Source organism: Miniopterus schreibersii, assembly GCF_964146895.1.
Source record: "Miniopterus schreibersii genome assembly, chromosome: 20".
NCBI lineage: Eukaryota > Metazoa > Chordata > Mammalia > Chiroptera > Miniopteridae > Miniopterus > Miniopterus schreibersii.
Genome location: NC_138122.1, coordinates 12,481,146 through 12,506,350, shown reverse-complemented (window position 1 = coordinate 12,506,350; position 25,205 = coordinate 12,481,146). Strand labels below are relative to the sequence as shown.

The 25,205-nt window shown below is 48.6% G+C and overlaps 2 protein-coding genes across 2 annotated transcripts in view; one reads left to right on the top strand and one right to left on the bottom strand.

Moving 5' to 3' along the window:
* UFD1 (ubiquitin recognition factor in ER associated degradation 1) overlaps nucleotides 1-25,205 on the bottom strand; it is a 68,319-nt gene that overhangs the window by 17,622 nt on the left and 25,492 nt on the right. The window lies entirely within an intron of this gene.
* On the top strand, nucleotides 134-24,815 carry CDC45 (cell division cycle 45). Its single transcript, XM_081123172.1, has 19 exons — nucleotides 134-407; nucleotides 533-592; nucleotides 1,385-1,477; nucleotides 2,484-2,621; nucleotides 3,520-3,663; nucleotides 6,563-6,618; nucleotides 7,473-7,521; nucleotides 8,423-8,484; nucleotides 9,726-9,776; nucleotides 11,308-11,427; nucleotides 12,368-12,499; nucleotides 12,784-12,882; nucleotides 13,523-13,684; nucleotides 17,103-17,241; nucleotides 17,323-17,406; nucleotides 18,130-18,248; nucleotides 19,981-20,057; nucleotides 23,095-23,161; nucleotides 24,671-24,815. The coding sequence occupies exons 1-18, from the start codon at nucleotides 357-359 to the stop codon at nucleotides 23,157-23,159; spliced, it is 1,701 nt and encodes a 566-aa protein (XP_080979298.1). The 5' UTR covers nucleotides 134-356; the 3' UTR covers nucleotides 23,160-23,161; nucleotides 24,671-24,815.

Below are 25,205 nucleotides of genomic sequence, written 5' to 3'. Positions count from 1 at the left end.
AAATATATTTAATTTAAGGTGAGGTGGTTTCTTTCTCCTGGAGTTCCAGTGGGGGAGCAATATGCTTCTTTGCCCAAAGTAAATATGTCCACTGAAGGTGGGGTTTCTGGGCAAACGCGTTTGCGGCCTACTTGTTGACGCGCTTTGGGGGGGCAGGGTTTTCCAGCAGCGAATGGCGGCGGAGCGCTATAGCTGCCGCACTGTGAGCCAATCATAAAGGAAGAAGGGCTAGAGGCTAAGTAACTATTGGTTGGCCGGTGGGCCAATTGGAAGAGCCCTGATTTGGCGGGAGTCTCGACCACTGTCGGAGCTCTTAGTGTCTCAGCGCGAGCTCCGGGTGTCTGGCTGCCGTGGTCATGTTCGTGTCCGATTTCCGCAAAGAGTTCTACGAGGTGGTCCAGAACCAGGTGACCCCCTTTCTTGACCCCGAGGCCTTTTCACGGGGAAGGGATGAAGGGGAGCGGCCCCGGGAGGACGGGAGGGGCCCGGGTTAGGGGCGCTGCGCTCAGCTCTCCCTCGCTTCTCCCAACAGAGGGTCCTTCTCTTCGTGGCTTCGGACGTGGACGCTCTGTGCGCTTGCAAGATCCTTCAGGTGAGCACTGCGGACTCTGGGAGGTGGGGCCGGACGACTGGTCAGGGTGCAGGGTGCAGGGTGCAGGTTGGCCCGGGCGGGAGGTGAGTCCAGAGGGAACATGGTGGGGCAGGGAGCAGGGCCGGCGGTGAGGAGCGAGGTAAGGAACCCCTTCCCAGATGAGAGCTCAGGTTGGGGAGGGGGCAGGAGCAACAACTGAAAGATGGGGACCGGGACTCTTGAGAGGTCGCCTTCCTGGTAGGACAGTACTGGGTGGATTAGAGAACATTAGGCAAAAGTCAGAGAAACTACTTAGTATTTTTCTAATAACCTAGGCAAAAAATGGCTGCATGAGAGAGACCTGTAGACCTGTAGCAGCTTCTCAAACCTGGGGTTTGAGACCCAGGAATCTGTGACAACTGAGGACATAGTGGTGCCATAAACAATATTGGAAATACAGGATTCCTTAGTTTATTATGGAAGATCATTGGTTCGATTTTGAATACCGTGCAGTGGATGTTTACGTGAGCTTTGGTCAGGCCCTTGGTTCAGGACCTATTTCTTAGAAGACCTAGAAATAAGATCAGCTTTTCTCCCAATGTTTTCCTTTGGTAATTTCCAAAAGTTCAGTAAAATTTGCAGAATAATATAGTGAGCACTCACATCCCCATCCCCTAGTTTTTCCCATTACTGCTTTACTGACCTTTATCACATGTCATTTGTCTCTCAACCTGTCTTATTTTTTTAAGTGCATTTCTTGGTAAATTAAAGACATTCCAAATATGATAGGCTTTGAAAATAATCTTACTCCAGGCCCTGTTCCAGTGTGACCACGTGCAATATACGCTGGTTCCCGTTTCTGGGTGGCAAGAACTTGAAACTGCATTTCTTGAACATAAAGAGCAGGTATGCAAGATGTATTTTGGAATAATTAGGGGTTTTTTAGTTTTGTTTTTTACTCAATTGTAAGTTTTTATTTAAGTATCAAATATATTATGCGACATGGGAAAGAAAAGCAAGCATTATGTCTGGGTGACTTACGCTCAAGTTGACAACAAAAAATATATAGCGAACATGGACAGCTTCTAACTTTGAACTTGTGTTGCAGACATTTCACTGTAAGGTGCTTGGAATTTAGCAGTTTGTTTTAGATATGGCCTAGTTAAAGTTATTTTAATTAGACTACCATTTACATTATCTCTCCAAGAAAATGTGTCCCAGTTTCCAATTTGGAATCCAGGAACATAATTTAAACAGTAGAGGCCAGGATTCTTCCCACCTCTGCATGTGGCTATAATGAGAACTGGGACATCTGAGACCCCACTGGGAGGGGCTGGAGTATGGAAAAGGGTCCTGGGAGTCTCTGACCATATCTAGAACTGTCTGACAGAGGTAAATCCTCACCTGGAGCTCTTGTCATAATGGGAGGGACCTCTACCAGTTCTGTATTTATAAGAAAAGGATTTTCTGTAGCGATGGGATGCAATAAAAACTTAATATTTAGGTGTCCATAAGTATGGGCTACCCAAAGTTTGCTAAAATTTTAAACCTGTAGAATGCTATTAGCATGGAGAGGCAATTCATCACAGTGGAGTGATTGGGATCTGGAGAGGCCCAGTTACGACGCCTTTGAAGTCTTGTTCTGCTTCTCATCAACTTCTTGACTCCCTGTGTGAGACTCGGGCATGTTGAGCCTCTGCATGCTCCACGGTGAAATGGGGACATGGAAATCAGGTAGTATATATGGACTATGTTAAAGAACTTAGCACAGGCCAGCTATGGCCAGATTGGGAGCCCCTTGCCATCAGTGTTAGGGATTTAATGTATCTCAGTAGAAGGCCTCAGAGGCCTAGTGTGCTAAAGGTAAAGGGACCCTCTCGAAGAATTCACAATATCTTTCTTCTTTTTTCAGTTCCGTTATTTTATCCTCATAAACTGTGGGGCTAACATAGACCTATTGGATATCCTTCAGCCTGATGATGATGCCATATTTTTCGTGTGTGACTCCCATAGGCCAGTAAATGTTGTGAATGTGTACAATGATACCCAGGTAACTAGGCCTTTGGGCCCATGCCTTTCCTGCATTCTCCCATCTATCTGTCTGTTCCTTTTTATGCCAGGGACAGCATTGCACTGGTGTCCTTAGCAAGACAAGAACCCGGTTTTGTCCATCTTTGATGAGAAACGTGACACCTAACCCTTGGAGTTGCTCAGAATGCATTTGTGGAATTTGCTTGACCTGAAAGGTGTAGGGACCAGAACACTGCACTGAGAGCTCAGGCCCAGCCTAGCCTTATTAAATATCAGGGTACCTCAGAGGCATCTGCCCTGCCCATCCAAGGGGTGGTGTGAGTACCAGCAAGACAGTGGTGTAAAAGACCATCGGTAGCTTAAAATAGCTCTGCTGCACTTATTCTCAACCCCTGAGCAGCAAGCAGGGAGCCTGGTGCGGAGCAGCCACCTAACCTTCCTCTGAGGCAATCTTCTCCCACCCACATTAACAAAGTGTTGGCCCTGGAATTCTCACGTGAATGGCTTCTCCGTGAGAAATCAGCCTCCCTGGAACTGTTTTTAGAGACAGGAGTTTTACTTACTTTGGAGTTGCACATCTCCATGTCCTCTGTCAGAGGTCAAGTTGTGGGATGGTCGTTTTGTTGCCTTGGTGTGTGGCACAAGAGGGAGCTTTTCCCAGACTTAGTGACTGGAGGTAGTTGTCAAGTTTTTGTAACTTCTGCATACAGTGTGGTGTAACCCTAGCATCTCACTTAATGAAAATGAAAATTCTTAAATGACTGAGAAGTTTGAAATTCTCAGTCATGTGGCTATTTGTATGTACAGAAAAGTTATGAGTCAGCCAACTAGGAAATAAGATTCTTCAAAAGAAAAACATGATGAATAATTTTCTGTCCAGAGAGGAGAGACTTGATTGTTCTTTGTTTTAATCTTAGATCAAACTGCTCATTAAGCAAGATGATGACCTTGAAGTTCCCGCCTATGATGACATCTTTAGGGATGAAGAAGAGGAGGAAGAACATTTGGAAGAAAAGGGTGATGGCTCAGAGCCTTCTGAGAAGCGCACACGGTTAGAAGAGGTGGGTTTGGGCCTCTCACCGGTCTTAAGGAGCTTGTTAGTCCCAGAGGTCAGAGATCAGTTTGGAGCCTGCTGGGCCCAGGTCTAGCTGGGAGGTAGCAGGTGGGGGTACTATCTTCTGGCTGTGTGGCCTTTGGTAGATTACTGGATTTCTCTGAGCCACATATAGAATCCCATGAGATGAAATCAAACTTAGGACAGTTCAACTTTACGCCTAGACAGCAAAAATAAGAAGCTATATGGAGAAACAATAAATTGCATAAGCATCACCTCCCTTCCCCAATCCCCTCCAGAATTGCTTTCTGTGTAATCACCATGGAGGAGCAGCATGGGTCTCTGGCCCTTGACCAGGCTTGGTCCCAGGTGGTCACTCCAGGAGAAGCATCTGTGTGCAAAGACATGAGTGGTTTGTGTCTCACGAGCCTTGGGTCTGAGCTGCTTACCAGATCTGGGGCCTGACCAGTGCTTGTGGCTTCTGCGAGATGTAGAATTCCAGGTGGGAGGCAGTTGTTCCTCTAACACAAAGGCTGTGTTTTATTCTAGTGCTCTGTTGAAGACTCTCATCTCTGGCTCCTGGTTCTTGGTGTGCAAGCTGAAATTGTCTCTGGACTGTTTGGGGTTTTCCCTTCATCCTTTGCCTGACATCTTCCAATACTGTGCTTTAGCAGAGCCCTTTTGAGCCATATTTGGGACACTGTCTATCTGGTGGGGAAGTGTCCTGCAAAGCTAGGAATGTCTCTCCTTGCCTTCCTTCCCTTTGCCCACTCCTTTCTCTAGAGTTTTGGGTGGTCTGATGTGGACCTCTCAGATCCACTCTGAGATTTTCTTTCTTCTTTCCTAGCTCTTTATCTGTTTGTTCTACTTCCTGGCAGACTTTTGGCCTTTATCTTCTTTCTTTTTTATTAAATTTATTGGGGTGACACTGGTTAACAAAGTTATACAGGTTTCGGGTTGGTCTTTATCTTCTAATCTTTGATTTCTGTAAGCGCTTGCCTTCTGAGTGCTTCTTTTTTATAGCATTCTTCTAACTATTAGCAAGCTGCTTTTCATAGGGCCTCCAGTATCCGTATGTGGTTGGATTTTCCCTGGAAACATTCATATTCTACAGATAATCTTGGAATTCTCCACTCTGACTAAACAAATATTTTTTCACTTACTGTGTGCCCTGTACTGTTCTGGCTCTGGGATACTGGTGGGCAAACAAAGTTCTGCAATCTTAAAACTTCCTTTCCAGTTGGGGACACAGATGAGGAACGTGTAATGAGCATAATTAGAGGGTGGTTTCAGGTTGAGATATTATGAGGGAAAATACAGCAAGGTAAGGGCTAGATGGGGAATGGCTTGCTGGTTTATGACGGTGGCTACGGACCCTTGACCAGAGATCTGAATGTGGAGGGAAGGAACCAAGGAGACGTTTTCAGAGCAGAGCACACACAGACACAAGGGCTCTGAGGGGGTAGGATGGTTTCAAGCGGTTGAGGCCGGCAGCCTGGGGGCAATGGGCAGGTGAGAACTGACTGGAGGGCTTAGCAACAAAGAGGAAGTGATCTTGACGAGATGTGAGATCATTTTAGAGCTTTTATTTATATATGCTTATTCACCTACTTAGAATCTGGGTTTGTGAATGCTCCATATAATACCTTATATACTATGTATAATTTCCCACCGACTTCATTTTGAAAAATTTTCAAACGTATACAGTAGTTGAAAGGGGTGTTGGGAAATGTTACAGGTAGAACAGTGGAGGTTTTTACAGGTGGAAGGGAAGTATTCAAAGAGCGAGTATCTAGGCTCCCACTGGGCATTTGCTGGGGTGAATGGGGTTGAGGCCACAGTGTTTTTGGTGGTGTTGACTGGCGTACAGCAGTTATTGTCTAAACGTTTTTTGTCTTTCAAGGCTGTTACTGGTCTTTGGCTTTTGTTGGGGATTCTCCCCTCCCCCCCCAATGTAATCAGGTTACCAGCTTCTTCAGCTCCAAGTTTGGGATATATGAGCCAAAAATAAAACCCAGGAAATTGATCACTGTCATTCCTCAGGTCCTGGGTTCCCTAGCTGGTGAGCCTTCCTCTCCACCTTTCAGAGTCTGATTTTGTGTTATATATAATGTCAGAGTTTTTAGGTATAGTTAGTGGACTTAGAGGAAAAAACATGTTTATCACATCTTCCTAGAAGCAGAAGTCTCGGGACCATGGATTTTTAAAGCTGGCACACTACTTTATGCCTTTGTTGTGAGAACTAAATGAGATTGGGCTTGTAAAATCAAAATAGTAGCTCCTGCCAGTGTTGCTCAGTGGTTGTAGCATCATCCCGTGCACTGTAGGGTTGCAGGTTTGATTAATGGTCAGGGCATATAGCTGGGTTACATGTTTGATCCCCGGTCAGGGCACGTACAGGAGGCAAGTGATTGATGTTTCTCTCTCTCATCAATGTTTCTTTCTCTCTTCCCCTCTCCTTTCCTCTCTAGAATCAATGAAAAAAAGTACCTTGTGGTGTGGGTTTAAAAAAAAATTAATTAGAATAGTAGCTGACACATGGTAGGATGTAAGAAACATTAGCTCTTGTTAATCTGGTGGGGAAGCCAGTATGAGGTAGCTGTGCTCTTATCCCAGATGAGATGGTGGTGGAAAGCTGAGGTAGGCAGAGTATAGCCTGAGCAGGCACTGTGGAAGTATCCACCCTTGTGGTAGTGTGTTCAGTGCTGATGGGCCAGAGGAGTCCTGGCCATCCTCTGCCTCATCTCCTTCCTTCTGCAGGAGCAGACCGTGCTCGGGGCACAGTCATGACTCCTGTTTTGGATCTGAGTCCAGTGGCTTCTGTTAAATCGAGAATGTTTTCAGGTTGTGGGGATAAATTCCTGGCTCATTTGCTTAACCTTTTGTTTTCTTTGTCCCTGTATCAGGAGATAGTAGCAGAAACCATGAAAAGAAGGGAGCGAAGAGAGTGGGAAGCCCGGAGGTGAGTGTGCACTTCAAGCAAATTTTTATAATTGAGTTGGATGTCAATTGTGTGAAACTTTTCATAGCAATAAATGAAAAGGACACTAAGTTACCCATAATTCCCCTTCACATTGCAATTTACAAGTTGAAGCACTTTGCAGTGAAGACAGGAACAGTTATTCTAGCTGAGGTGGACATGCAGCAGTTCCCCTGAGCTGAGAAATTCCTTGCTGGGTCCAGTCCTTCAAGGTCAGGCTGATGTGCCCTGCTGTTCCTTGTGGAAGGGCAATATAAAACTGTTTCGGGATATGTAAGGAAAGCAAAGTGAATATAACCTATTTTCACTACTGGGAAGAGATTCTGGCTTTAGCTTGAACGTCCTGGTTTATTCATTCTTATGCATATTTTACATAATCATAATACACACCTAATTTTGCATTTTCCCACCTGATTAGATTGTTCAAACAGCCTTGTATAACTACATAGTACTTACTGGGCCATTCCCCTTTTTTTGAACTGTACATAACCAGTATTTTGCCATGACGAGGCTGCAGTGCACGGTCTCATGCACATAGCAGGTTTGGTTTTGCTTGTTCCTTTGAGTTGTTATCTTGGGATAATTTCCCAGAGACAGGGTTTTGGGACTGTGCCATTGTACATCTTCCACTGTCACAAGCAGTTTGTATTTCTGTCACTCCCTTCCCAGCCTTGTGCCGGTACACTCTGAGAAAGAGTCAAGAAGTGAAAACAGACCACTGTGACTTTGAATACTTTGAGTGCTGTCAAGTTTTAACATTTTTTCCAAATGTTTGGCTCCCTGAACTACTTCCTGTTGAAGCCTCCCATTTTATATCACACTTTATTTTGTTACAGAAGAGACATCCTCTTTGACTATGAGCAGTATGAATATCATGGGACATCGGTGAGTACGGATAGGTGGAATTCATCACAAAGTTCTGACTCAGGGTCAGTGTCCTGAAACAGGAGGAGGAATGAGCATAGGTTTTAGAGCCACAAAAGTCTGGTTTGAATCTGAGCCCTCAAATTTCCTGCTGTGTGACCTTGGGGAGGTGGTACATCCTCTCGGAGCCTTAAACTTCTCCTCCGTTAAAGGAAGAGAATAGTCTTCATTTCAGAGGGAGTTGTTAGGATGACTCCTTGCTCCCAGTGCTCGAAGAACCACAGTGATTATTTTTGTTCATCATCAAAACTACAGAACTAGTCTGTATTAGCCTCTGTGCAAGACTATAAAACTGGAGACTTATAAAGCCCCTTGGTGTGTGTTATGGAACAGAATTTCATATAGAGTGTCTACTGTGTTGGCTGCAGTAGTGTTAAGCAGAGCTCAGGGCCTTAAGGAGGGCTAGAAAATAAGTTCTTTTAGTAAGACATGCCATATTTGATCTAGCATTTAGCCCTAGGGCCTTGAACTCTGAGCACCATATTTCCAATGTCCCTTTTATGTCAAGGTACCTGACCTCTGGAATTCACGCCTCCCTTGGGTATCACCAAGGGACCCAGTGAAATGTGTAGAGGCCTCAGCACAGCGCTGTACCTGGCTGCCCTCCCTTGCTGGATAAAGTGTGTGCATAGTTATGACTTTAATTAGCAGAGGAGACAGTTCAGGTCACTCTAGGTACTCTGTCTTCCTCAGTTTAGCCTAGAATCCACCCACACACCCTGGTCTGGCAGACCCTCAATCTGCAGGGGTTCAGTTGCACCCTAGACAGCTCAGGTCTGGCCTAGCTGTTTGGCCTGGCCCCGGTATATTCCCTTCCATGAGCATGGCTGCCTCTGGACTCAGGCTTCCCTTTCCCTTGCAGTCGGCCATGGTGATGTTCGACCTGGCATGGATGATGTCCAAGGATATGAACGACATGCTGTGGTATGTAGCCTCTAGACAAGGCCACTGCCATGCGTGGCTTCCTTCCCCTAGCACCTCACTGCCCACAGCGAGGGGAGGGTCTGGAGGAAGATGTCACCACGTGTACCTTCCTTGTCCCCACTGGGAGCATTGAATGCAGTCCCCTTTCTGGGAATGTGCCTAAATGTGAGGCTGTCAGGGCAGCACACGAACTCCTAGACATGGAGGAAGCATGGCCAGTGCAGAGGGTCAGATGGTCAGGCCTGTGTACAGCTCCTCCCTTCCCACCCCGCCGCTGAGCCTTGCTATCCAGGAAGTTAAAGTTACAGAAGGAGCGAGATTTGAACAAGGCAGCTTCTGTTAGGCATCTAGGCAACCCTGGCATATGGTGAAATCTGATTCAGGAAAAATTATCCTGCCACCTCTGAATTCACTTGAAGCAGGAGCTCTTGGCACACTGGGGTGGAAAAGTCAGAAAGAGGTGGGGTTGGTCCCAGGGACGGCACCCAGGGTGGCATTTTCTGAAGAGGTCTCTGTGAGGAGGGAGAATGCTGCACTGAGGTATGTGGTGTGTGCTCCAGTGACCAGTCTCTCACTCCCATGGCCTCTCCTGTCTCACTTTGTGACCAGTGCCCTCAGCTGTTTTCAGCTGTAGGCCTGGAGGGGCGTCTTGGAGGATGCTACCAGGGACCAGCAGATGGCACACAACTCCTGCTGTGGGCCAGCTGTGACCCCAGGGAGGTCAGTTAACCTAGATCTGTTATCTCATTCATAAAAGATGAGCTTAGAGAAGGAACCTTGGAAGATTATTAAGAGCCCTAAATGTTGTTACTCTGTGTCCCATCATTTTATACTAGAAGGACAGGGAGCCGTGGATATGACAAGGGTATGCTTTTCTGTGGGCATATCGCAGAGAGAGGGGTAATGTGAAGGACTTGGAGAGGTAGAGTGAGGCACAAGGAGCCCCTAGCACCTGAGCATGGGTGTCTGCTGCATTCCTGTACTAGCAGGACGAGGGCGGAGTGTGGGGCGAGCCAGCATACAGAGAGCAGTGTCCTTCATTCTTGTCCTTGATCTCCCTCCTTGTGTATCAAAAGTTTCTGCAGGGGTGATACTGAACCAGAAGCCCTGAGTCTTGCCCTGTCACCTCTCCACCCTGAAGAGGAGAGTGCCTGTCTGAGGGTGGGGCTGGCCACTATGGCAGGATGCTCCTGCCTGCCCCACCCTGTTCACTGCTTCATCACCCTCTCCTCTGCTTTCAGGTGGGCCATCGTTGGACTAACAGACCAGTGGGTACAAGACAGGATCACTCAGTAAGGATGCACTCCCTTGGGCTGTTCAAGGTCGGCCTGGGCTGCTAGAATGTACAGGGCCCAATGCAGGCTCTGAGTCTGCAGTAGGGAGATGGGTGGCAGCATCACTGCAGAGCCCCACTTAGGAAGGCTGGCATTGGGCCTGGATCCTTGTCACCAAGGAAGGGCTTATACTGGAAACTAGTGGAGTAGCTTGTGGCATTATGTGGACTTTCGTCCACCCTCGGGGAGCCCAGCAGGTGGAGCCAGAGGTGAGAGGAGGGGCCCGGTCTTTCTCCTCTGGATGCTGTTTGTGCCCTGTGTTGTGGGCATGGCGAGCGTAGAGGGGTGACCTGTGCACAGTAGACACGGATGGGAGGAGGAAGTGAGGGCCCCAGGAGTCCTGCCAGGGAGGGTGGGTGAGGGTTGCAGGGTAGCATGGCACAAATCCTTTTTTGCCCCTCAGTGGCCATGCTTTGGTGCCTGCCATTGGAATCAGACAGATAACCTAAAAGGCCACCCCAGGGAGGCAAATGCCAGGGAGGGGCAAGGTGCTGGTGCCCTCTCATCTCTACTCCTCTGGTAGCCTTCAGGTGGGAACTCAAAGGGACCCCAAGATGTTAACCCTTTCCTAGGGGATCTGAGTCTGTCACCTGGCACTGCCCCAGGCACAGTCTCCTTGTATAGTTTGCAAAGGTTCCTGTGCCCCCTAGTTTCTCCCTCCCCCACCTTTCTAAGTGTATAGAATGGTCCTGAGTTTCACAGGCCTGGGCACTTCCTGGATCTGTCATCTTGGCTCAGCCTGCCACCCTGCTGGTCCTCATTCCCCATTCCCTGTTAAGGGTAGCATGGGGTATGGACAGTGCCAGGCACCATCCTTGGCCTGTGACCTCCCCTCAGGTGAGGCTACACTATTACCATCCTGCTCAGTAACCACCTTTAGGTGGACCTGGACTCGGGTCTTTCCTACTGTGCTCAGAAGCACTTCCTGTACCTGGTCTACACCCTCTGCTGTGGATCACTGTCACAGGGTCTGTTCACTTGATGGTGGCTGGTGGGCAGGGCTGTGGACTTCTGCAGATGGGTGGCAGCATTACTGCATAGCCCCACTTAGGAAGGCTGGCATTGGGCCTGGATCCTTGTCACCAAGGAAGGGCTTAGTACTAGAAACTGGCAGAATAGCATGTGGCATTATGTGGACTTTCGTCCACCCTCGGGGAGCCCAGCAGGTGGAGCCAAATAAGGAGGCCTCTCAGGAGGCCTCAAATAAGTAACAGCAGGGCGGCCGACGCCCAGAGGAGCGTGCAGGGGAGGTAGGGGAGGCCAGAGCTCATCCCTGCGAGCCCTGCCGGCCACCCAGGCCTGCTGCCCGCTTCGCTGTGCTCGCTTTCTGTGCAGAGGCGGTAAGTGCCCTTAGTCCTGGAAGGCGCAGCCTGCGTGGCGGGCTGGCCCCTGGGCCTGTGAGGGGAGGCCCTGAGGGAGGTGAGGAAGCCCCGGCAGGCTGCAGGCGAGGAGAGGGAGCCCAACCAGGCCAGCGGTGCCTCCTTCCCAGGATGAAGTATGTGACCGACGTCGGCACCCTGCAGCGCCACGTGTCCCGGCACAACCACCGCGATGAGGACGAAGAGCACGCTCTCTCCGTGGACTGCATGCGCATCTCCTTTGAGTACGAGTATCCTTGGGGCTCAGGCCCTCGGGGTGCAGGCAGTGCCCCTGCCCTCACATACTCTGCTTTGGTATGTGCTTCTGTGGTCTCACCCAAGCCACCATCCTGTCTCCTTTCCTCGAAGGAGACTAAGAACTGAACTCAGTCACCTCTCCAGAGGTGTCTGGAGACCCCAGCCCACGTCCCCTATGTGTGGCATGCTTGCTGACCACAGAGCCGCAAGTTGTGCAGCTGTGGCTGCCATATCCCCAGGACGGGCAGCAGACAAGATAAGAGGCTTTGAGAAGAGGGGCTTCATGTGTCCCTGAATACTGGGGACGCAGGCTCTGCCTCACGTTGTCTGTGTGGTTTTGGCTCCTAGACACCACATGTTTTAAGAAGCATCCCATATCTGTTATGTGCTGAGAGGCTGTTATGTGCTGAGAGGCTGGCCCGGGGGGGTGGGGGCACTCAGATACAGGCAGAGCCAGCCTGGCATCCTGCCTGAGAACCTCCAGTGAGAGGAGAGGTCTTGGGAGTTGGGAATGTGAGGCACACAGCCTCATTTTTGACCCCATTAGCAGTGAAGGGCGTATTCAGGAAGAAGGGTGAGCATGGGGGCTTTTCAGAGGGGTCCCAGCAGGGGGGCGAGTAGAACAGAGAGCAGGGTCAGGTGGAGGGTGCAGGGAGCCACAAGGCTCTGTGGCCACAGTGCACAGGCTCTCAGAACCCCTTCGCCTCAGTTTTCCTGCCTGTCACATAGAGATGATGATGCTGTGCATCCACAACCTCACAAACTGTATGGGTCAATTTAAGCTAAGAGGTCAAAGAGCTCCAGTTTACCCAGGTGATAACTGGTTGGGCCCTGGTGAGTGGAGCAGGCCATCTGTTGGAGCATCAAAAATGAGCCGTCACAGGGTGGGTGGGGCCCCAGGTCACCGAGCAGTCTCCTTGACTTCGGGCCCAGCCTCCGCCTGGTGCTCTATCAGCATTGGTCCCTCCATGACAGCCTGTGCAACACGTGCTACACTGCAGCCAGGTTCAAACTGTGGTCTGTGCATGGGCAGAAGCGCCTCCAGGAGTTCCTCGCAGACATGGGGTGAGTGACCGCCTTTACCTGGAGTCCCCCCACCCTGCAGCCCCCAGGGGAGAAGCCCCTCCCCTTTGTTGTGACTGACTTAGTCATGATATTTAGCTGCTGCCTGTTTTTGCCATAAATTCTTCACTCTGAGTTCCCAGAATATCATCTGAAGGCCCATGCTGGGATGTCCCTTGTTTATAAACACTGGGACCCTTGCGGGGTCCTCCCCATCCCTTTAGTGTTTCAGCATTCTCTACTTGAAGCCAAGTTGCTCCTGTGACTAGTGCTTGCCATCTTTCCAGTCTCCCCCTGAAACAGGTGAAGCAGAAGTTTCAGTCTATGGACATCTCTTTGAAGGAGAATTTGCGGGAGCTAATTGAAGAATCTGCGAATAAATTTGGGTAAACACATGTTTTTCTGTATTAAGCTTTGTTAAGGCTTCAGTTTTAGCTTTATTCCTAAAATAATGTAAAAAACAGGAATGCACAAATGAGCATGACCTGCCAAGCCTTTCCTGAAGTTTTGAGTTCTCTGGGTTAAAAATAGGGCTTCTTGAAGTGCCCAAAAGGTCTAGAATCCTTAAATCCTGGGGGTGAGGTGTGGACATTTGAGGTCGACCCAGCCTGTCCCTCACTGGACACAGGAAACAAGCCTGGGAAGAGCCCACTGGGGCCAGGTTCAGATGAGCTCTGCCCAACTAGGTTCTCTAGCACTGCTGGAGGACCCATGCCTGGCTGCTCTTGGCATCCTGGGGCATGGGAGAGGACCACACAACCTAGCCAGACAGATATTGTTCTGCCCCCAACCAGCTGAGCAGCTTTGGACCAGGCGCTCAGTTCCCAGGTTACAGGGCTGTGCATCAGGCCTTCTAACCCCCTCCATTCTCTGACCAAAATAGCCATACTGCCATTGGGGGTGAAGGAGGGCACGGGGCAGCAGCACATTCTGCTGTCCTGGCCTAATAGTAAGAGCTCACCCACAACTTGAGGACACTGCCATGTGCATGTAGGGTGACAGCCATGTTGCTTCCTCCTGTTGCAGGATGAAGGACATGCGTGTGCAGACTTTCAGCATTCATTTTGGCTTCAAGCATAAGTTCCTGGCTAGTGACGTGGTCTTTGCTACCATGTCACTGATGGAGAGCCCGGAGAAGGACAGCTCAGGGACAGATAACTTCATCCAGGCTCTGGACAGTCTCTCCAGGTAATGGACATTGCCATGGCCTCCAGCCCCTTAGGCCACCTCCTGCCTTCAGCCTCACACTGCCCAGGGAAACAGCTCTCAGGGACCCCTGGGGTGTGGGGGTGACTATGACCTGCAGAAACTGCTGGAATACGAATTGGAATCAGTGCACCAGAGGCAGGCAGTTGGGGCAGTGTACATGACACATGACACATTTCCTGCTCAACTGCAGCATCTGTCACTTTCTCTTGAATTCTTTTCATCGCTTCTTTTTCCCCTCTGATTTCCAAAATTCTCTTCTTTTTCACCTCGTAAGGCATTATTTGTGGTATTTATTCATTTTTATGTTCTAGCTTAGTCTTCATTTCTCAGTCTTCATCTTCCTTCTATTTCTAGTTTTTCTTACTGTACTTCCTGAGATGTCTTAACGTTAGTTTTAATGTCTTTTAGCTTGGTTTGAAATAAGATGTAACATTACAATTTTGATCATTTGAGGGCATGTCTTTCTAATGTACTTTCATTGCTGACAGGGATGCTAGTCTTTCTCCTTAGTCTTTTTTCTAATAGAGAGGATTTGGCCTCGACACTCATCTGTTGCTTATTTTCTTTATGAATTTAGTTACCCTGGCTTTTTGGGAGGAGGTATGATTCAGAGACCTTTCTAAATTCAGAGAGCTGCTCTGTTGCTTTTGTGCGGTGTTAAAAAACACTGAGAAGAATATTTTCAAAGTTCATCCAATTAGTGGCATGGGTCAGAATTTCCTTTCTATTGCAAATAATTTTCTACTATAGGGATTTATCTCTTTTTATTAATCCATTCATCAGTTGATGGACATTGGGGTAGTTTCTACCTTTAAACTATTATGAATAATATTGCCATACACATATAAGTTGTATGTACATATGTTCTCATTTCTCTTGGGTATATGCCTAGAAATAAACTTGCTGGGTCATATGCTGACTTTATATTTAACCTTTTGAGGAACTAACTGCCAGTCTGTTTTCCAAAACAGCTGCACCATTTTATATTCCCATAAGCAGTTTATGAAAGTTTGAATTTCTCTACATCTTCGCCAACATTTGTTTTTGTCTGTCTTTGATTACAACCATCCTAGTGGGTGTGAAGTGGTATCTCATTGTGGTTTTGATCTGCATTTTCTTAATGGCTAATGATGTTGAACATTTGTTTTTGTCTGTCTTTGATTACAACCATCCTAGTGGGTGTGAAGTGGTATCTCATTGTGGTTTTGATCTGCATTTTCTTAATGGCTAATCATGTGCTTGCTGGCCATTTGTATGTCTTTGGTGAATTGTCTACTCAAGTCCTTTGTCCATTTTTAAATTGGGTTGTCTTTGTTATTGAGTTGTAAGGATTGTCTTATATATTCTAAATACAAATCCATTATCAGATACATAATTTTCAAATTTTTTTCACATCCTGTGGGATGCCTTTTCATTTTCTTGGTGTTCTTTGAAGCACAAAAGTTTTTAATTTCGATGTTTAAGTTAATCTATTTTTTTTCTTTTGTTTCTTATGCTTTTGGTGTCATATCTAAGAAAACATTGCCTAATTAAAGGTCATGAAGATTTACATTTTTGTTTTTGATTTCTATAAGAGTATTATAGTTTTGGCCCTCACCCGAGGATATTTTTTCCATTGCTTTTCAGAGAGAGTGGAAAAGGGGAGAGAGAGAGAGAGAAACTTCGATATGAGATAAACATATTGATTGGTTGCCTCACACAAGTCCCAACCAGGGCCGAGATCAAGCCTGCAACTGAGGTGCATGCCCTTGGCCACAATCAACCTGGAACCCTTCAGTCTGCGGGCTAATGCTCTAACCACTGAGCCAAACCGGCCAGGGCTAGTTTTCATCATTTTTAAGTCTTGTTGCTTCTCTGCTCTCTCCCATAGTTACACGGACAATATACCAGTCTTGTGGCCAGTTGGTGGTCTGTTTCTCCTGGCTTAGATTATGGGGTTTGTGGTCTTTCCTCATTCCCTTGTGTTATAAATGTGGGTCCTGGGGTTTTGGTTTTGATCAAATTGCTCTGTCTAGTTTTACCTGGAAATGTAGGGAAATTAAAAAACTAATACCATCAAATGCTGCCTTCATCCCAAGATTGAGGGGTCAGTTTTAGACATTGTCTGCTGACTTCCTGCTATGACATAAGATCATTTTTTTCCACCTTTGTGCTCCTTCCCCTCCTGTTGTTACTGTCTGCCACTATTTTTAGCTCCCTTGTAACTTCAACATACTTACGTCTTGTTCTATCACCAGTGTCTCTTGTCTCCCTTCTTTGTAAGAAAAGGGTATTAGCATTTCTACTTTTCTCTTCCACCATACCTCCCAGTTCCTGAAATCTATGCTTTTACATTTCCAAGGTTGAGAACACTTAATCTTGAGCTAGAGAATAGAATGTGAGTCATCTCATTTTTGGCTATAGGTCGATTTTAAAAGATGAAAAGCAATAAATAGTGTTACTTCACTGTGCTATGATTTCAGAGTCAATAATGAGCGGTGACTACATTACTTTTTGGTATAGCTCTTTGTTATTCCTGGAGCTCTTATTTGCCTCTTTTATCATATCCAGTTTTTTTCTCAGCTCTCCTTTTCAGCAAGTATTCCCTGAGCCCCCTTTTGTCTGTGAGAACCTGGTATGCTGTCTTTTGACTCCAGCCTGGGCCTGCAGCTCCCAACGCCTGCTGCCTGCTGCCATCATTAATGGCCCTTGACTGTGCCCCTGATTTGGAGCCAGCATTTCTTGGCATCCTTGTCTTTTGTCTGTTTTTTTTTTCCCTCCCTCATTTTGCTAGAGCAAAATTATCAAGTAACTTTTAAAGAAAGAGTGCGTGTGAGGTATAAACTTTCTGAGTTCTTGCACATCTGACAATATCTGTTCTACTCTCACATCATTGCTGGTTTAGCTTGTATAGAATTCGAGGTGGAAGGTAATTTCTTGTTGAATGTAGATTCCATTGCTCCCCTGTCTTCCACAGCAGCCAGTGGTGCTAATGAGAATTCTAAGCCATTTTGGTTTGGTTTCTTTATAAATGTGTCCCCACCCCACCTGAAGAAGCTTGCAGGATCTTTTATTCTCAGTGTTCTAGAATTTCCTAGTGATGTGTCTAGGGTGGATCTTGTTTCATGTATTATACTGGGTTCTCATGTGAACCCTTTCAATCCATGTCCTTTCAAGTCTTGCTGGGCAGGGTCTTTCCCTGCTGTTGGCTTTTAGTGTCCTGCCTTCTGATGCTAGCACCCCTTTCCACTTCTCCTATCCCTCACTATGGGTTTATACAGTGTATATTCCCTCCTTTAACATGAAAGGGAACTCAGGGGGGCGAGAAATCAGCTGTCTTCCCCACATCCCCTCCTGACACAGGAAGCAAGCATTCTACTTGACTCTGTGCTGAATCTGTGTGTCTGCCATGTTACAGGGGTAACCTGGAGAAGCTGTACCGCGGCCTGGAGCTTGCCAAGAAGCAGCTGCTAGCTACGCAGCAGATCATTGCCAGCTGCCTCTGCACCAACCTTGTTATCTCCCAGGGGCCTTTCCTCTACTGCTCCCTCATGGAGGTCAGGCTTCCAAGGACTGTGGGTGGGCACTGGACCAGTTCTGCTGGTGGACCCCTTTGACCATCTGTCTTCTCCCCTTAGGGCACTCCAGATGTCTCACTGTTCTCCAAGCCAGCATCCCTGAGTCTGCTCAGCAGACACCTGCTCAAGTCCTTTGTGTGTTCGGTGAGAACCAGGGTGGGTGGGGGCCAGAAGGCAGACACTCAGAACATTGCTCAGATGGGCACTAGGAGCTGGCCTTGGGTGCCCATGACTGTTAACCAGCTGCAGGGCTTGGGCAAACCCCTCTCTTTTTTTGAGCTGTTTTCCTGTGTAGAATGGATGAGGTCCATTCATTTAGCAGATGTTTATTAAGTATCCACTACCTGCTGGGCTCTGATGTTTTAGGGTGACCAACCATACTGGTTCTTGTCCCAGGACGCCCTTCAGGTCTGGATAGACCAGGATAGTTGGTCACCTTTGTTGTGGGGGGTGGGTCTCATGGGCATAGCAGTGAAGGAAACACTGGAGTCTCCATGTTGAGGAAGCACACATGCTAGCGAGAGGGATAGACGAGGAATGAGTACATGCAGTGTCAGGTGGTGGCACACATGGTGGGGAAGATGAAGCAGGATGGGGGAGAAGGGCTTGGTTGGGGAGGGCCTCCTGGAGGAGGTGGTATAACCGTCAGGATCTAAAGGAGGTGAGGGAAGCAACAGCTAAGGGGCAGTGGGTCCTTGACTAGCAGTGCAAAAGGAAGCTGGAACAGCCGATGGGGGCTTCAGCACCTTTTCTGGTGAAATGGAGCCCCTGAAGGCTTTTGGGGAGTGAGCAGTTAGCTCTGTCAGGTCCTGGGCACCAGGTACTACACTCAACCTGCAAGGTCATGACTCTGTTTTGCTTCCACAGACGAAGAACCGTCGCTGCAAGCTGCTGCCACTGGTGATGGCTGCCCCACTGAATGTCGAGCAAGGCACAGTGACTGTGGTGGGCATCCCTCCAGAGACCGACAGCTCAGACAGAAAGAAGTGAGCCTTGTTCCACATGTCCTGGGAGCTGGTGGGGGAGAGGGGGCGCAGGGGTGCCATTGTCTCGTGGTCCCTTTGGAGTTGGGTGAGGTTTGCCCTCAAGGCCACACCAAGGAGACCCTTTTCTTCCACAAGGCAGGGCTGTGAGGGCTTCAATCCATGGGCAGCAGGTTATCCCCTTTCCTGTTGGACATTCATGCTGTTTCCAACTCTTCGTTATTGTTAATAACATACCAGTGGGTTTGAGAACACACAGGCTCATCTTCTTGCACTTCTGCGCAGCTTCTTTTCTCACATCTTCTCAATGTCTTTCTGGCCCTTCCCTGAATTTTCAGCGCTATTATTGCCTCCTCTTGCATCAGGCTTGGGTTTTCTCCTACCTACTTCTTCCAGACCTGGTGTTGACCAGCAGACAGAGCTGAGGGCTCCCTGGTTCTCCCTGCTGCCCTTCCATGCTCTGTAAACTGAAGAACCTGGTGACTAATCCCAGAGGCTGCTTGTCACTGTCCTTAGGTATCTTTTCCTCCCAGGCGCAATCAGTGCCCCGAGTCAAGTGTTCCCCAGCAAATCCCATAGGCAACCTTGGATGGATGCCAAGTGACAGTGGGTAGCAGAAAGCTGCCACCTAGGTTCCTGGCGGGGAAGCTTGAGTGGCCACAGCCGACCAGTGTTTTGGGCCTCTCATTTTTCCCAGCTAGTCTTTGTTGGAGGGCACTGGTCTTAGATCCACATTAATCCTAGCCATACTGTTCTGAGCTTTGACCTGTGTCTGCAAAGACCATTTAGTAGCAAGTTGGAAAAGACAATGGGCTTTTTAAAAACAAGTGCCTCTGTGTAGCTAGGCTGCTCTCCAAAGCTTCTCCATGGGTGTCTAATTATGATCTCCCAGGTTGTAGCAGGCCAGGGCTCCTGGCCTGGGTTCCCAAGGTGGCCAGTAAGCACTTCCCTCATGGGTCATCACAAACACCTGTGTTCTTCCTTTAGTTGTCAGTTTGTCCTTGTACGTTGTATATATAAACATGCATAGTGTTAGCTCTGACTGATGTGCACAGTCCCTTGTGAGAGTTGCCGTGGAAGCTTCAAGTACATGCCCCTCCTTTGCCTGTACTCTGTGGTATGCCCAAAAGCCCCTTCACCACAACTCACTCTCTCTGCTGCCAGCTTTTAACTACCATAGCTGTGAGCTCCCAGGGGGTGGGCCTGTGCTATAGGCTGTCTCCCTGCTGCCCTGTGCTCTCAGCAGCTCAGGGCACTCCTGCCTCCTGCCCTTTCTGGGCCAAGTTCCAGCCACATGCCACAGCCCAGCCCAGCAGCCTCCTCCCAGTCCTACCCTTCTGTGTGTGACCTGGTTTTATCTGAGACCCCCATCCCAGCACAGCTTCCACCGAGCCTCTGCCTATCATCTGCCCCAGCTGCCAGCACAGTGCCAGGCATGAGGGAAGCTGCAGTCAGTCCTGGGCATGAAACCCTGGGGGGTACAGATGGACATTCACTCCCCGAGGGCTGAGAAGGGCTCAGTTGGGTATAGGTGGGGAGCAGCAGTGAGAGGTGGTGTCAGTCCAGTGAGTGGTGGTGAGACCTCAGAGGGCAGTGGCCCAGGAAGGGCCATAAGTGATGATGGGAGGAAGTAGCAGCTGGGGAGGAGTCTGGGCCGACTCTAGTGTGTCCCATGGGCATGGGAAGGGTTCGTCACAGTGGCTGGGCCCCCAATGTGCCTCTTATGTGCCTGCAGCTTTTTTGGGCGGGCATTTGAGAAGGCAGCGGAGGGCACCAACTCCCGGACACTGCACAACTATTTTGACCTCTCAGGTAAGAGTCGAATGCATTGGAGCCCCTTCAAGGTCAGTTTTTGGCTTTGTAACCAGGGAAATAGGCATCACCAAAGGTACCCTGCCAGCAGCCCTCTTGTCCTGCTGGAACCAGCCCTGAGCCTGGCTTGTCTAGGTAGCTCAGGAAGCTCTGGCATGCCTTGCACCCTGCATTCCTGTCTGAACCCTGACAGGCTCCCAGGAGACGAAATAGGTGTTGCCATAGGCCTGACCCTTGAGACATTTCACAACCAGCCTGGAAGACTGGCCACCAGAGCCTCCAGGGCCCAGCCTCAACCCATCGGAGTCACCTACCCCTTCTATGGGTTGTAGAAACAGCAGGGCCTAAGCTCTCAGGGTTTCTGATCAAGATGGTGATGTGGGTAAATGCAGTACTCATATCCTCCTATGACCACATCAAAACTACAACTAAACTACAGAAAAACCATCATTGAGAACTACCTGAAGTCTAGCTGAACAGAAGTCTTATAACTAAGGATATGAAGAAGCCACATAGAGGGCAGTAGGAGGGGTGGAGACATAGAACAGGCTCGTCCCACACCCACCTGTGGCAGTTAAAATTCAGCAGAAATATCTTAGCTGCTGGGGTTCCCCTGAGGAGCGAGGAAGCCTAGCCCCACACCAGACTTCCCAGCCCAGGGTTCCAGTGCTGGGAAGAAAAGTCCCCATAGCTTCTGGCCGGGAAAATGAGCAGAGATTGTGGCTGACTAAGGACGGCTGCTGGAGCCCCAGGTGTTCTTTTTCTGTTGTGTTTTTTTTTTAATAGGTGTTTATAGTTTTATAGTATATGTGTGTGTATATATATATATATATATGTATATATGTATATATGTATATATGTATATATATACTATCTATAAGAGATTTATTTCAGGTGGAAAGACATACCCAGACAGAGAGTAAAGGGATAGAAAAAATATTTCATGAAAATGGAAACAAAAAAAAGCTGGGGTAGCAATACTTACATCAGACAAAATAGACTTTAAAACAAAGGCTATAATAAGAGACAAAAGAAGACCCAGCTATTCCACTTCTGGATATTTATACGAAGAACACTAATTTGAAAAGGTATACATCCATATGTCCATTGCAGCATATTTGTAACAGCCAACATAGAAGCAACCTACAAGTCCATCAATAGATGAATGGATGAAGATGATTTGGTGCATATATATATGATGGAATATTACACAGCCATGAAAAAGGAAACTCGCCTTTTGTGACAACATGGGTGGACTCAGATGGTACTGTGCTGAGTGAAATAAGACAAAGACAAATTCCATATGATTTCGCTTACATGCAAAATCTAAAGAACAAAATAAGCCAATCAACAAGAGAAACAGATACAGAGAACATTTTAATGGTTGCCAGAGGGGATGAGGGGTTTGTGGGCTGGGTAAAAAAAGTGAAGGGATTAAGAATCACAAATTGGTTGTTACAACATAGTCACAGAGATTTAAAGTGTAGCATAGGGAATGTAGTCAATAATGTAGTAACTGTATGGTGCCAGGTGAGTACTGGGTTTATTGGGGGGTCACTTCATAAGTTACATAAATATCTAATTGCTGGATTGTACACCTAAAACTAATTTAAAATTGTATGTCAAGAAGAAGAAACAGCCCGGCCGGTGTGGCTCATCCGTTGAGCATTAACCTAGGATCCAGGAGATCACAGTTCAATTCCTGGTCAGGGCACATGCCCAGGTTGCAGGCTTGATCCCCAGTGGGGGGGCGTGCAGGAGGCAGCCGATCAATGACTCTCTCATCATTGATGTTTCTCTCTCTCTTTCTCCCTTCCTCTCTCTGAAATCAATACAGACATTTTTTTAAAAAAAGAAAAAGAAACAGCCAGGCCTGTGGTGACTCTAGGGTACCACCTCCACCATTGTGCAGGCCAGCAGCTCTTGTCTGTGTGTGAGGGGTCCCACCTGAGCCTGCCACGTGGTTTGTGTAGTAACTCAGGCACTGGCCCCCCCTATGTGTTGCATGAGCCCAGGGAATGGAAGAGCACTGTGGTGGCTTCAGGGGAATCACACTGTTAGGCCAGCCAGTGGCCCCTGCACTAGCCTGTAACTTCTCCAGACACCAGCATGGAGCATGACTTATATTTGGCCATATTTGCTTTTTATTTTTGCTGACAGATTTTTAAACAGATGTGTTGACGCTTCACCCTTGTATTAGTCTGCTCAGGCTGATATAACAGTGCCACAGGCTGGGGGGTTTAAACAACAAATTTATATCTCACCGTTCTGGAGGCTAGAAGTCTGAGATCAAGGCATCTACTGGCTCAGTTCCTTCTGAGGCCTCTCCTTGGCTTGCAGATTTTCATCTACCTGTGTCCTCACATGGTGTCCCTCTGTGTCTATGTCTAAATCTCTTTAGGGACACCAGTCACGTTGGATTAGGGCCCACTCTAACTGCCTTGTTTAACCTAATCACCTTTTTAAAAGCCCCGTCTCCAAATAAGTCACATTCTTGGGTGCTGGGGGGTAGGTCTTCAACATACAAATTCTGGGACAATATACTTGAGCCTGTAACACCCATCTCAGAAAAGGCATTTTCTTCCATCACCACCTGGTTCCTTAATGATGACAATCGCGGTCAGAGACCGTCTTCATCTGGTTGCCCCAGTGTCTACAGCCAGCTTCACGCTGGGCCCACTCGGGCTGCGGGTCTGTGGTGGGTGAGTTCACCTCTAGCAGCAGCCCCTAGTGCTGCTTCATGTCCGAGAGATGGGAGAGGGTGGTGCTGTCTGGCCTGCAGACCACAACCCCAGCCTCACCAACAGGGCAGCTGGAAGTTTCTGAGGATTAAATACAGAGGGACGGAGAAGTATAATCTCAGTCCAGAATATTCCAGGCCATCAAGGAGCCAAGTCCACTTTGGAATGTGCTGGAGGGTTCCAGCCCTGGATGGTTGAGAAGAGGAAGTTCATGTGCTCTGACTTGTTATTCTCACTCCCTCACTCCCGTCCCTACTCCTCCCTTCTCACAAGATGTTTTTCTTTCATTACTGCAGTAATTGAACTGAAAGCAGAGGATCGAAGCAAGTTTTTGGACGCGCTTGTTTCCCTCTTGTCCTGAGGGTGAGTGTGGGGGCAGTTTGCGGGGGCTGCTGCAAAGCCAGTGCTGCTAGGGGCCCCTCCCGATTCCTGCTGTGATTTCCCTGCTCTTTTCCTCCTCAAGCTTGGCTCTACTTGGGTTTCAGACCATAGCAGGGCTCCTGAGGAGATTTGGGGCCAACACATTTTCCCCCAGAATGTCTGTCTCTGTGCTGGCGGCAGTGCCCACAATGGGGCATTTTGGGGAGCTAATTGCATTAAGTTCCTGGGACCCCTTTTAGAAACAGCCAGCAGTTTTCTTTTTCCCAGCCACACTGTGGGCTGGGCAACAGCCAGGGACACGCAGGCTTGGCACTATTGAGAATGAGGGCGCCCCTAAGGGGCTACCTGGAGGCTCATTGCCCCTCTAGCCTGGCTTCACGCCCTGGGCTGGAGCCCACAAGGACCTCTATTCAGGCTCTTGTGTGTTTGACTTTTGAGAAAGCAAAGCTGTTGTCAGCCAGCCAGTCAGCTGAGAATTATAAAATGTCGGCTCTACGCAGGCCTGCACCAGCATGTGGCTGTAACTGATGGGCTCCTCAGGAACTAGACCACAGCTGAACAGGTCAGGGGGGTTGCTCCTTGTCTAGTGACCACTTCTTAGCCCAGGGCCCCCCACACAGTAGATGCCCACTCCCAGTCCTTTATCTCCTTGAGCCTGGGCTGGGACTACTGCTGTGGCAGACTGGCCTGTTAAGGCTCTGACATAGGGGGTGCCCTCATGCCAGCCCAGGGTCCTCCTGTTCCCCTGTCCATGGTAAGCTGGAAACTGAGAGCAGATGCCCTTCCCCTGTTGGGGCCCAGCGGGCTCTGCTGAGAATGGCATGGGGGCCTGAGGGACCCCACAGTCCCTCTCTCAGGTTGGGCTGATATATACAGGTTCTGTGTTGTGGGGCCAGACTCTTAAGGTCTTTAACGAAGTCTTTTGGGTACCTTACCTGTTTCCTCATCCAAAATGGGGTTGATACCCCTTAGATAAGTGCTGAGCCTCAAATGGGGGCAGAGGTGTAAGTTCATGACCCAATCAAAGGTGACAAGTGGGGCTCTCAGGCAGTGAGGCTGGCATTTGAGGCAGCCTGTCCCCTGCTGTCTGCTCAGTGATGATGCCAGTGTTGCTGTGTGTCCTACCACCAAAACAGGGTGCAAGTAGTGTCAGCCAGGAAAGGTGAGGAGCAGTGTGTTGGGGGTGGCAGGGGGACACTCCAGGCAAGGGGATGGTCACCATGGGGCTGAGGCTAGACGAACCACTGGGTAGGGTCTGCAAGTAAGAAGGTGCTGGGGGTCTATAAGGCCTTTGGGGGTTCTCAGGCAGATAATAGCCTGGTCCTGGCCAGGGGTCAGGCTCCTTGGTATTTGTGGGGTGGTCCTCACCCCATGAGTGGCGGGGCTACTCAGAAGCATCAGCCTGGAATGTCAGAGGGAAGGCCTGGCAATGTGTTTACTTCGGGGAGACATAAGACTTGTTTGAAATTTGTTTCTTTTTTTCTTTTCCAGAGTTGGAATCTTCAGAAATGACCTCCCTCTCCTTATTTATATTAATAGGCTTTTACTTTAGATTGTAACTTATGGACATAGTTTTAAATACAGGGACACAGTGGTTTTTAATGGAATAAAATGCTTATTTTAGGTTCGGTGCTCCAACCTTTGCTTCAGTCACAGGGCAAGTGCTTAGTTGTGCCCTGAGCCTTCTGTAGGTTCATAGGAGCCTTGATCCTGTGCCCTGGATGCCCTCGGGCCCAGGAGGAAATCAGCACGGTTGGGGAGTGTGGGGACAACAATGGGCAGATGTCGAGCCCCTGAGCACCTGGGCATCTGCACAGCACCTGGCGCTGATCAGTACCCAGTAATGCCAGCTAGAACCTGGCTCTTGTCCACCCTCCCACCACTTCCTCTTGGGCTTGGCAGCATCTCAAGAACAGCCTCTTGACCACATCCCGCTCTCAGGATCACCTCCTCACCCCCCCCCCCCCCCCCCCCCCGCAAGGCTGTCATCTCACCCTTCAGCACCTATCCATGCACCACCAGCCCC

What these genes read in the sequence shown, in the direction of transcription:
- CDC45 (XM_081123172.1), top strand. Translation starts at nt 357, where the DNA reads ATGTTCGTGTCCGATTTCCGCAAAGAGTTCTACGAGGTGGTCCAGAAC. An exon ending in ATGTGTACAATGATACCCAG is followed by an intron (nt 2,622 to 3,519) that starts GTAACTAGGCCT and finishes TTTTAATCTTAG; the next exon opens with ATCAAACTGCTCATTAAGCA. An exon ending in GACAGCTCAGACAGAAAGAA is followed by an intron (nt 18,249 to 19,980) that starts GTGAGCCTTGTT and finishes ATGTGCCTGCAG; the next exon opens with CTTTTTTGGGCGGGCATTTG.